This window comes from Bison bison, unplaced genomic scaffold (genome assembly GCF_000754665.1).
Source record: "Bison bison bison isolate TAMUID 2011002044 unplaced genomic scaffold, Bison_UMD1.0 scf7180017864041, whole genome shotgun sequence".
Classification (NCBI taxonomy): Eukaryota; Metazoa; Chordata; class Mammalia; order Artiodactyla; family Bovidae; genus Bison; species Bison bison.
The window spans coordinates 4,850,530-4,863,472 of NW_011494613.1; the positions used below are offsets into that span (position 1 = coordinate 4,850,530).

Sequence of the window (12,943 nt, forward strand, 5' to 3'; positions counted from 1 at the left end):
ACTTTGGCCACCTCGTGCAAAGAGTTGACTCATTGGAAAAGACTGATGCTGGGAGGGATTGGGGGCAGGAGGAGAAGGGGACGACAGAGGATGAGATGGCTGGATGGCATCACTGACTCGATGGACGTGAGTCTGGGTGAACTCCGGGAGTTGGTGATGGACAGGGCGGCCTGACATGCTGCAGTTCGTGGGGTCGCAAAGAATCAGACACAACTGAGCGACTGAACTGAACTGAACATATATATTCATCATGGCAGAAATATGTAAATTATAAGATGACGAATTTTTAAAGCAACCTTTGAAGGCAACTATGTAAATTTGAACATTGATTGATTGATCTAATCATTTGTTAAACACCAACCATATGTAATAATTAGGATTTTCAGTGCTACCTGAAGCAGAAACAGTCTCTGACTTAATGGAGTAATGGGAAAACGTTGTTCCAGGACAGTAGGCTTTTACCTTTTAGGGGTTTTGTTCTCCTGAGAATATAATGAAAGCTCTTTATCCTCATGGGGGGAAACTGCATGTGTATGTAAAATGATTTGTGAGGTGATGTGCCCAAATAAAAATTGTTCTGTTAACTGAATCACTTTGCTATACGCCTGAAACTAACTCAGTATTATAAAGCAACTATAAATAAATAAATATATATTTTTAAAATTTTAGGTTCTGTTAAGGTTGTGCTGAAAGGTCATGCTTTTTTCATCTGACAATGTAGAATAAATCTATTCCTTCTTTGATTGGACAGCCTTTTATGTGAAGTACGTAATTATGTCTCCTTCCTTGGGATAAACAGGCTTCATTCTTGAAAGCATTCTTAGTGTGTTTTTTTTTACGTCTTTATCACCCTCTTTTGAGCACGTACTTGCTTGTCAGTGTTCATTAAAGTATGATCCAGACTAAAAGTGTCCCACATATGGTGTGACCACTTGGGTCCTGTACTGGTTTGCTAGGACTGCTGTAACAAACCACCACAGATGGAGCGGCTTACCAAACAGTAAGGTGTGTTCTCACAACTTTGTGGGTTAGAGGGCTGAGGTCGAGGTGTCAGCAGGTTTCTCTAAGGGCCACTCTCTCTCTCTGGCTTGCAGATGGCCATCTTCTAGCTGTGTCCGCACATGGCCTTCTGTGTGCATATGCATCCCTAATGTCTTTTTGTCCAAATTTCCTCTTTCTCACAAGGATGTCAGGCAGATTGGATTAGGACCCACTCTACCCACCTCATTTTAACTTAATCACTAATGTAAAGACTCAGTCTCCTAACCATCACATGCTGGAGGTGAGGGTTTCAACGTAGGAATTTTGAGGAGACACAGTTCACTCCATTACAAGCACTGTATGCTTGTGTGAGCTGGTGGGAATATGAAGGAATCCTCGCTTGTTTTTTCATTGTTCAGTATTAAAGAAAATACATAAGTAAATTCATTTTTTTTTTTTCTTTTAGCCAAGATCTGAAGATGAAGAAGGCTGGAAAAAATTTTGTCTAGGTGAAAGGTTATGTGCTGAAGGGGCTATTGGACCACCTGCAAGTGAAAGTCCTGGAATCGATTATGTACAAGTAAGTGATACTGTGACTAAACAAACAAAAAACAGGTCATAGTTTTGGTGCAAGATTCAGTATGGAGACTTAGCAGAATATAGCTTAGGCCAAATCCAGTCTCCTGACTATTTTTGTAAGCCCATTTGCTAAACATAGAAGCATAATAGCTTTTTTGTTTTCCAAGGTTGTAAAAAAGTTTTAAAAAGCAAATAATATATGACTGGTTTATATCAGCGTATTTTCTAAAACAGTATGTGCTTTAGCTGTTTAATAATTTTTTGAGCTAGATAGGACTTTTTTTTTTAATGATTAGGCAAGGGTCAAACAATGAGTTCTGAGTAGTCAGAGAAACAAAGGAAAACTTGACTCAGGTGCTTAAAAATGCTTAATAAATTGCATATTCTGGCAGTGAAATGTTGAGGCTATATTTAATTTATATTTTATAAATATAAAGATTATTTATATTTCATATGACTTTAATAATAAAGTATGTGGCCAGCTGTTACTTGTCCTTCAGGATTCACCTGCCCCCAAGCTTGCAGATGTTCATACATCTGCATTACTGGTAACTCCCTATACCATGTTGTCTGTTCTGTTGAATAGGTATTTATTGTTTTCTCTTTGGTGTCACGTTTTGTTTTTCTCATTTAAAAGTAGTTTACCCCTTAAATGTAAAAGCTCTGAAAATCACTAAAAAAGACCAAGACCCCAATTTAAAAAAAAAAAAAAACAAGCAAAGGATGTAAAGAGACATTTCACAGGAAGGAAATACAAATTGTTCTTATATGAGAAGATGCGGAAACTCACTTAAAATCAAAACATTACTTACAGCTCCACTGAGCTGGCATTTTTCAGTTAACATTGGTAAAGCAAGTTTGACATACTCTTAATAAGGGCTGGAAAAACAGGCACTCTTAATGCATGGTGGTGGGAGTGTAGACAGATTCAGTTCTCCGGGAGCTAATTTGATGCTGTTTCTCATACAGCATTTCTTCTATTGGGTTATATCCCTAATGTATGTTACTTCTCAAAATTTTTTAATTTGGCAAAGAATGTATATTTTTTCAGTTTATTATTGCAAAATACACTTTAATGTGTGTCCACTTAAGTTTCTCTAAGTCGGTACTGTTTTCATAATCAAAGCTCCCAACATTAAAGTCCAAAATAATTGTATTTAAAGGAGATTGGGTTTGAAAGAACTCATTCAAGTACCCATACTTCCCCAAAATGTTTACTTTAGCTAAAGATTTTTGAAAGAGTGTGCACAACTCACTGATACCGTACTGTGTTTCTATTACATGCTTTATTTTAATATCTTCATTACTCAAATCATTCTATATTTTTACATTTATATATTCATGTGTCAAGACATTGTTTTCTTGGGCATTATTAGCATAATAGTTCATGGAATGTTTTATTGTAATATATAAGGAATGAATTTTGTCTATTTTTTGTTTTTATAAAACAGCATTTTGAGAAATTCACCAATTAAAAAAAATGAAGCCACCCCCCCCTTTGTAATACCGCTTAGTAAACTTCAATCTCATTTTTCTTTCAGATTGGTTTTCCTCCCTTGCTTAGTATTGTTAGCAGAATGAATCAGGTAAAATATATCTAATAATAATAAGAATATATGCATTCTTCTGTTTGCAGTGTGTGTTAAGATATTTGAATACATTTATTTAATATTTACAGTATGTAAGACCCTGTCCTAAACTCTTTAAAATTCTTATTTAATCCTCACTACAACCTTATATGGGGAATTATTATTAATATACTTTTTTTTGAGTAAATGAGGAAACAGTTGGCGATTAAGTCATTGTGGTTTATTAGCAAATTTTAATGGCAGCACTGGAATTCAGTCCCAGGTTGATCTCACTTCAGAACTCATGCTCTTTATCATGGTGCTAAACTATTCATATGTTTATGTTTCAGTCATAAGTCTTAGATGATGGGGTTTGAAAAAAATACTAAGGTTAGATTGCTATTTCTAGTTCCAGATGTTGGGCACACTTCATTAAGAATGAAATTTGAATTTCTTGCGTCAAAAGGGAAGCAATATGAATTTTAGTTGTTTAGTCTCTCAGCACTAGGAACTCTTTTACCCACTTAAAGAGCAAATAAAACTTTGATTGTTTAGTATTCACATATATTGGATACCCTTGGAAAATAAATTTTTTTAACAAGTCATACTCTGTTGTAAATAATATACTGGCCTACAGTTTTACTTACTTGATCATTTACATTAAGATACTCTAATGATTATACTAAATTCAATGAGAGTGACTTGTAAGTGTCCCATCTATATTACGGAGAAGGCAATGGCACCCCACTCCAGTACTCTTGCCTGGAAAATCGCATGGATGGAGGAGCCTGGTAGGCTGTAGTCCATGGGGTCGCTAAGAGTCGGACACGACTGAGCAACTTCATTTTCACTTTTCACTCTCCTGCATTGGAGAAGGAAATGGCACCCCACTCCAATGTTCTTGCCTGGAGAATCCCAGGGACGGGGGAGCCTGGTGGGCTGCCGTCTGTGGGGTCGCACAGAGTCGGACGCGACTGAAGCGACTCAGCAGCAGCAGCGGCAGCATCTATACTAGAATAAGCTAGAGAATTTGATAAAGTCTATCGATACATAGCTTTAAAATTAATCTTTCTCTAGCTAACTTTGTGTTTAGATTTGTACTTTGATTTAATGCAAATAAGCTGAATTTATGCAAAGACATTGTTTTAAGAGAGTGGGGAATTTTAAAAAAATAGTTCTGAACTACATTAGTAGTTACTAACTAAATCCTAGGATTTAAACCGTGTTGATAATAGAAAATATATAAAAATATTTCTCAAAACAGCCTCATCTCACTGAGTGTTCCATCTAATCAAATTATTAAATAGAGTTAAAGGTTTCTCTTTAAGTCTAAAGAAGAAGTCCATTTTAAACAGAGTTGCTTTCTCACTGAACTTAATGTAACTCAGCTTGAACTTGTCAGTGTTTTATTACTAATGATGTTCTTCCATCTCTTACCCCTCCCCCTTTATTTAGGCAACAGTAACCAGTGTCTTGGAATATCTGAATAATTGGTTTGGAGAAAGAGACTTTACTCCGGAATTGGTAGTACTGCATCTTTTTCTTTTCATAATGCAGACAAATTATATATACTTACCTTATATGTAAGCTATGGTTCTACATTATATATATATATGTGTTATTCATCTGTATGTATAATGCAGACAATTGCTTGTTTGCAGTAAAATAAGGAACTTACAATAGAATGTTAATCAACATAGTACTTCCTTCATTGAGAATCTTGCATTGGGGAGAAAAAAAAATCAACCGAATAGTTGGTTTATATCCTGGGAGAATCTGCTTATATTTTCACAGATCAGTAACAAACAGGATGGCTACCAGTCCGCAGACCCCATTTCAAATAGTCCTGGCTTAGAGAAGTTTGAAATGCGTTTTCTAAAATGGCTTTGAAATCCAGTCCACTAAAGAATATCAGAAATAGGAATAATAGCAAATATATGTGCCAGGCTTCGTTCTAAGGATTTTATGTATAATAGCTCCTTGAATCCGTCCATAACCTGTGACCTGTTATTTCCATTTTATAGATGAGGAGACTGGAGCACATAGGGATTCAGTAACTTCCCTGAGGGCACACAGATTATAACTGGCAGAACTGAGACTCATGCTGAGGCAGTTTGGCTGTACTCTGACCAACTCTACTGTACTGCCCTTCTGTTTTATTGCTTTACACTCACAGCTTAAAAATTTTTCACCTTCAAAACTGGGTAAATTTGATAGATGTTATGTAAATGAATTGCCCACTTAATCCCCTAATAAGAAATTTTATCATTCTTTGCAGTTAGATTTGATTTTAAAAACAAGTATTTTTCACTATTGTGGATATTTGCAAAAGAGAGTGTATCTGAAGCTTCAAGGCTCCCAGTCAAAACACAAGATATAATCTTTGCCGTCCAGAAGCTTCTGGTCAAGTTTAAATGTATACCTGCTCTTTTCACGTAGAAGAGAATCCCACTCACCCTTTATGAAAGAAACCTAGATGTGAATCTTTTTGTTCAAGAAAAAGTCATTGAAATAAAGCTTGAATAGAGCGAAACCATTTTTTTTTCAAATGGAAAAAAAAGCCATTGACTTGGGGTTCCTTGAGGAGCTAACTTAGTGTGTTGCACAAATGGCTATTTAAACTTTGTTCTAACACTTTTGAGTAGTCCCTGGAGTGATGTGTTGCTCCAAATAAACTCAGTCATGTGTACTGCTGGTGGAATATAACTTGATAACGGCCTTTCTGAGGTACAATTAAGTGATTATAAATTAAACTTATGGTGTAGTTTGCCTACTTATTACTTTTTTAAATCCTGTATAGGGAAGATGGCTTTATGCTTTATTGGCTTGTCTTGAAAAACCTTTATTACCGGAGGCTCATTCACTGATTCGGCAGCTTGCAAGAAGGTGCTCTGAAGTGAGGCTTCTGGTGGTAAGTTCAGACTCACTGTTTCACGTCGGAAGCACTCAGCAGCTTCTGTGGTGGTAAAGAATGATTTCAGTGAAATAACAAAAGGTGGACTATGTTGTTAGTCAGGATTAGATTTAGCCGTGTAGTAGAAGAGTCCAAAATAGCATTATCTTAAGTAAAATGGAGGTGTTTTTCTCAGACAAAGGGAGTCTGAAGGCAGGCAGATTAGACCTAAGGTGGCATAACCAGGCCTTCGGGTTCTGCCACTTGGGGTTTCCCTCCCCAGGCTTACTTCACAATCCAGGCTCCGCCAGTATGTTTCACTAAAGGAAGCTGGGGAGAAGGGAAGGTCCTCCCCTCTGAAGAGCCTTCTCAGAGCCTCTTACAAGCACATCTGGCCAGAATTCGGTCACATGACCATAAGGAACTATAGGAAATGTTTATTTTAGTTGAGTGGCAGTGTACCCATCTAAAAATGAGCTTCATTTGCTACATAATAAGGGGAATCAAGAAGCCAGAGTGGTCAACCAACAGTCTCTGGCATAACAATGGTTTTGAATTTTTCAGGTTAGACCCTTTAACTCATGCCTGCAGCATTACAGTGTAAATTAATTCGATGCCAGGCTAAGCTGATTTTTTTTTCATTCCTTCTTTCACCTGTACAAAATATATAACTGTTCTCCACTGACTACTCCAAAATATTTTCATTAAACTTCCAGGAGATGGCACAGACTAATTTAAATGCCCTGTACTCCAAGCAAAATGTAACTTACTACTCACTAGATATTTAAAGTGAATTTTAGGAAATGTATAGTTCAGGAACAACTTCCTTTGTCATTGAGAGCCCTGATCTGAAATATTTTCTTTAAAATATGTTTATATATGTTTTTTCCATAAGTGTTCAGTTAGGACACAGGCTTTTTTCAGTCTTGGCAATCAGAAAAAGTATCTCTCCCAAGTTAACCTCCTTAGAGCCCTAAACTCTTATTCCTTTCTAGGACCTATTCAGGAGCTTTCTTTAAAAGAACATCTTAGATGTTTCTCAAGGAATCATTAACTCTACAGTTTCTCTGTTTTCTTTGATGTTTTCTATATCCATGTGATTATTATTGTTATCTAATAAAATGTTCATGGTTTGCACCTTGAAAGGAAACTTCCTTCAAGAATATTAGGTGGTTGGGGCTTTGCTGGCAATCCAGTGGTTAAAACTCTGCTTCCACCACAGGGAGCATGGGTTTGACCTCTGGTCAGGGAACTAAGATCCCAAATGCTGCGAGGCCACAATAAAAGAAGAAGAAAAAATTAGGGGATAACAGATGACATTTCAAGCTTTCTTTTTTTCTTTTTACTTTTTAGGACAGCAAAGATGATGAAAGGGTTCCTGCTTTGAATTTATTAATCTGCTTGGTTAGCAGGTAAGTAATCCTTGACTTCTTGCTTTATAATAGCATTATTAATGGTGGTAGAAAGTATTGTTTCCATTTTACAGTGAGGAAGTTGAGGCATAAGGAAACAGCATTATATGTATCACAATTCCCTTTATTTCTAGTTTTTCTCTATAAATAATGCTGCATTGAAGATTCTTATACATACAGCTCTATTTATTGCCTAAGGGCAAATTCCTGGAAATAAATTAAAGGGCTTGCATGTACTTGTAAAACTGAGATATTTATTGCATTTGCCTTCTAGAAAGATCATACCACTCTGGGTTCCCACTAAAATGTTGGTGAGAGTGCCCATCTTCTACTGTTCAACACTGAGCGTTTTCAGTTGATGTAAATATTTCCATTCTAGTAATAAAAAGATGCAGATTATTTTTATTTTCTTTGTATGGTTATCCATAAGGATAGAATATGTTCCATTTTATTGCAGTTTTTTTAAATTGCTGTGTCCTTTGTTCATTTTCAGTTGGGACATATTTTTATTTAGTATATTTTTTATTTCATTTCTTACATTAAAATTCCACCTGGAATTTACATGAAACTGTCTTCATATTCTAAATTCTTGTATGTGAATATGTGTATACATAAACACGTATTTATTTTAGGTCTCTTTCTGACTTGCTATTTTTGTTCATTGGTCTGTTTTTATTCCAACACTAATAACTTATAAATGTTTTATAATATATTTAAATATTGGGATGTTAAGTAATACTATGTTCATTTTTCCCATTACCAAATGAGATACTTTTTCAAAATATAAACACGTTCAGCATGTAGTTTCTTGATCTATAATAATTATGCTGCTGCTGCTGCTAAGTCACTTCAGTCGTGTCCCACTCTGTGCGACCCCATAGACGGCAGCCCACCAGGCTCCCCTGTCCCTAGGATTCTCCAGGCAAGAACACTGGAGTAGGTTGCCACTGCCTTTCTCCACTGCATGAAAGTGAAAAGTGAAAATGAAGTCGCTCAGTCGTGTCCCACTCTTAGCAACCCCATGGACTGCAGCCCACCAGGCTCCTCCATCCATGGGATTTTCCAGGCAAGAGTACTGGAGTGGGCTGCCATTGCCTTCTCCGATAATTATGCTAATGATGGTAATTAATACTTACTGGTCAGTTTGTGCCAGGCATTTTTCTTAGTGCTTCAAAATAGGAACTCATTTAATCCTTAGAAGGTAGGGCAGACGTTTCTGAGGCTATAGACTTCACTTAGGAAAACCTATAGGTTATAGCAGGTTTGATAACCAGATAACATAGGCCTTGACTCTGTTGTAACAGCTTCAGTGTAAGTAACTTAAATGGTTATAAGTCTTTTGTGTTTTTTGTTGTTGGTTTTCTTTTGATAGCTTTAAGGCAATGGCTGCTAATTCATAGAAATACCTTATCAGATGAGTAGGATGCCATTCAAACAGGATCCAATAACTGTTGTGCATGCATAGTTGCTTCAGTGTAATGTCTGACTCTTGTGACCCTCTAGACTGTAGCCCACCAGGCTCCTCTGTCCGTGCGATTCTCTAGGCAACAGTAGTGGAGTGGGTTGCCATGCTCTCCTCCAGGGGATCTTCCCAAACCAGGGATCTAACCCGGGTCTCCTGCATTGCAGGCAGATTCTTTACTACTGAGCCACTGGGGAAGCCCCTCAATAACTGTTAGCCACCTTAATTATTTTACCAATCATAATTAATTTTTATGCTTCTTATTTTAGAGATTTTTAAACACATAAAAATATAGTAAAATAAACCCCCCAGACCAATCCACCACCCAGGTTCCACAGTTACTAACTCTACACCAGCATGTTTCATTTATCTGTTTTGTTAATATATTTTAAACAAATATTGGACATATTATTTCTCCTGTTTTGGTGTATCTGACTGATAAAGGGCTTTTAAAAAAACATGACTGTAATATTGGGCTCATACCCAGTAAATTTAGTGATAACTCAGTATCTGATGCCCAGTCGTTTCATATTCCCTAATTGTCCCAAGAATGTCTTTTTATGTTTGTTCAAACCAGGATCCAAGTAGGATTCACTCGTTGCATTTGTCTGGTATGTCTCTTAAGTACCCCCATCAGGCCTTCTGGTTTTTTTCTTTGCTATTTATTTGTTGAAAAAACGGGATCCTTTGACTTGTAAAATTTCCCATATTTTGGTTTTGACAGCTAACTGCATGGTGGTGTTTAATGGTTCATTTATCTTGCATGTTTTCTGTAAACTGGTAGGTAGGTCTAGAGGTTTGATTATATATAACGGGTTTTGTTTGTGTGTGTGTTTACACAACTGTGTGCTCTTGTGTCACATCAGGAAGCATACAGTGTCTAGTTGTCTCTGGTAGAGCGGTGTGAGGTTGATCTTCGCATTCAGGTAAAGGGATATAGCAGTCATTCTTTTTGATGCTCAAATTGTTCTATTTTCGATAGTGGGAACCCTTCAGATCAGTTCCTGTGCTTTTTGGTCTATAACCTCAGTGGTCTTTTGATAGCTTTCTTACTTTCTGCTCTGCCAAAATGACTCAGTTATATCTTGCGCACTTCTGGATCCAGATCTGGAATTAATCTCTTCTCCTGGGAGTGTTGGTTCCTCTTTCAAAGTAGAAAATGGTATCTAGAGTCCACAATTTGAACATTAGGGAAGCTAGGTGTTTTTGGGTTGGTCATTGCATTTAGGCCTTTTCATTGAACACAGCTATGAAGTATGTATTTTTTAGAAAGAAAAATAAAATCATAGGTCTAAGTTGATATTTCAGTTCTAATTTAAGATTACTTGATTTTTTCTTAATAACGTAATTATTGACTTTATCCTACAATATGCACATGGTAGTTTCAGAATAACAATACTAACAATATGGCCAGTTGTAAAACTGTTGAAGTCCCTGTAAGAATTCTTTGCAGTTCTTTTTGTCCATGGTATATCTTACTAGTTACATATATCAGAACATCATGTTTAAGATTACTTGGAATTATTCTCCTGTTTGGTTTATGCCACCAACCCAGTATAGGAGAAGATTCATTTAGTGGAGTCTGGTTACTGATTTTATTTTCAGTTAAACTTGTTTTATAATTTCATAAAATATTCACATTGTTCCAAAGTTAAAATTGTAATTTGTATTGGAGCATTTTAGAATCCACCTTTATCCTCTAGTCTCTTTTCTCCCTTTTGTAGTTATCTGTTTTATCGTTAATTTTTTATTTATCCTCCCATTCACTGTTTCTTTTCTAAAAATACAAGAAAATGTATATATACCCTGCACATGCTTACAAAACATAACATACTTAGCTTTCCATTCTGTGCTTTATTTTTTCACTTAATGAATCCTGGGAATCACATGGTAGCAGTGTAGATATTTTCCTCATTCCTTTTTTTATAAAAGCTTTGTAATGTTTCACTGTGTAGATGTACTGTAGTTTATTGAGCCAGTCGCTTTATTGATGGATATTTGGGTTGTTTGTGGTCTTTTGCTCTTACAAAAACATTATTTTTTATAGCTGAGTAATATTCCTTATGTATGTATATAGATATATCTTTTCAAATGTGCTGCAATTAATATTTTTAAGTATAATTTTTTTAAATTGAATATAATTGATTTACAATGTTGTATTAGTTTCTGGTGTTTGGCAAAGTGATTCAGTTATGCATGTGTATATATATATATTCTATTCTTTTTCAGATTTTTTCCCATTATAGTTTATTACAAGGTATTGAATATAGTTCACTGTGCTGTACAGTAGGACCTTGTTTATTTTGTATGTAGTACTTTATATCTGCTCATTGAAGTGAAGTGAAGTGAAGTCGCTTAGTCGTGTCTGACTTTTTGCAACCCCATGGACCATATCCTACAAGGCTTCTCCATCCATGGGATTTTCCAAGCAAGAGTACTGGAGTGGGTTGCCATTTCCTTCTCCAGAGGATCTTCCCAACCCAGGGATCAAACCCAGATCTCCTGCGTTGTAGGCAGACACTTTACCATCTGAGCCACTAGGGAAGTCCTTCAGATCAGATCAGATCAGTTGCTGAGTCGTGTCCGACTCTTTGTGATCCCAGGAATTGCAGCACGCCAAGCCTCCTTATCCATCACCAACTCCTGGAGTTCACTCAGACTCACGTCCATCAAGTCAGTGATGCCATCCAGCCATCTCATCCTCTGTCGTCCCCTTCTCCTCCTGCCCCCAATCCCTCCCAGCATCAGACACTTTTCCAGTGAGTCAACTCTTCGCATGAGGTGGCCAAAGTACTGGAGTTTCAGCTTTAGCATCATTCCTTCCAAAGAAATCCCAGGGCTGATCTCCTTCAGAATGGACTGGTTGGATCTCCTTGCAGTCCAAGGGACTCTCAAGAGTCTTTTCCAACACCACAGTTCAAAAGCATCAATTCTTCAGTGCTCAGCCTTCTTCACAGTCCAACTCTCACATCCATACATGACCACGGGAAAAACCATAGCCTTGACTAGCCGGACCTTTGTTGACAAAATATTGTCTCTGCTTTTCAATATGCTATCTAGGTAGGTCATAACTTTCCTTCCAAGGAGTGAGTGTCTTTTAATTTCATGGCTGCAGTCACCATCTGTAGTGATTTTGGAGCCCAGAAAAATAAAGTCTGACACTGTTTCCACTGTTTCCCCATCTATTTCCCATGAAGTGATGGGCCCAGATGCCATGATCTTCGTTTTCTGAATGTTGAGCTTTAAGCCAACTTCTTCACTCTCCACTTTCACTTTCATCAAGAGGCTTTTTAGTTCCTCTTCACTTTCTGCCATAAGGGTGGTATCATCTGCATATCTGAGGTTATTGATATTTCTCCCGGCAATCTTGATTTCAGCTTGTGTTTCTTCCAGCCCAGCATTTCTCATGATGTACTCTGCATATAAGTTAAATAAACAGGGTGACAATATACAGCCTTGACGAACTCCTTTTCCTATTTGGAACCAGTCTGTTGTTCCATGTCCAGTTCTAACTGTTGCTTCCTGACCTGCATACAAATTTCTCAAGAGGCAGATCAGGTGGTCTGGTGTTCCCATCTCTTGAATTTTCCACAGTTGATTGTGATCCACACAGTCAAAGGCTTTGGCATAGTCAATAAAGCAGAAATAGATGTTTTTCTGGAACTCTTGCTTTTTCCATGATCCAGCAGATGTTGGCAATTTGGTCTCTGGTTCCTCTGCCTTTTCTAAAACCAGCTTGAACATCAGTAAGTTCACGGTTCACATATTGCTGAAGCCTGGCTCGGAGAATTTTGAGCATTACTTTACTAGCGTGTGAGATGAGTGCAATTGTGTTTGAGCATTCTTTGGCATTGCCTTTCTTTGGGATTGGAATGAAAACTGACCTTTTCCAGTCCTGTGGCCACTGCTGAGTTTTCCAAATTTGCTGGCATATTGAGTGCAGCACTTTCACAGCATCATCTTTCAGGATTTGGAATAGCTCAACTGGAATTCCATCACCTCCACTAGCTTTGTTCGTAGTGATGCTTTCTAAGGCCCACTTGACTTC

At 37.1% G+C, this 12,943-nt stretch overlaps 1 protein-coding gene across 1 annotated transcript in view; it reads left to right on the forward strand.

Annotated features, from left to right (window-relative positions):
* The window catches only part of GEMIN2 (gem (nuclear organelle) associated protein 2), a 22,177-nt gene that overhangs the window by 5,986 nt on the left and 3,248 nt on the right, over positions 1–12,943 (forward strand). Inside the window, exons 5-9 of the mRNA XM_010835328.1 lie at positions 1,448–1,561; positions 3,102–3,146; positions 4,584–4,652; positions 5,929–6,039; positions 7,375–7,433. Of these exons, the coding sequence (XP_010833630.1) occupies positions 1,448–1,561; positions 3,102–3,146; positions 4,584–4,652; positions 5,929–6,039; positions 7,375–7,433 (398 nt within the window). The remainder of the gene's footprint in view (positions 1–1,447; positions 1,562–3,101; positions 3,147–4,583; positions 4,653–5,928; positions 6,040–7,374; positions 7,434–12,943) is intronic.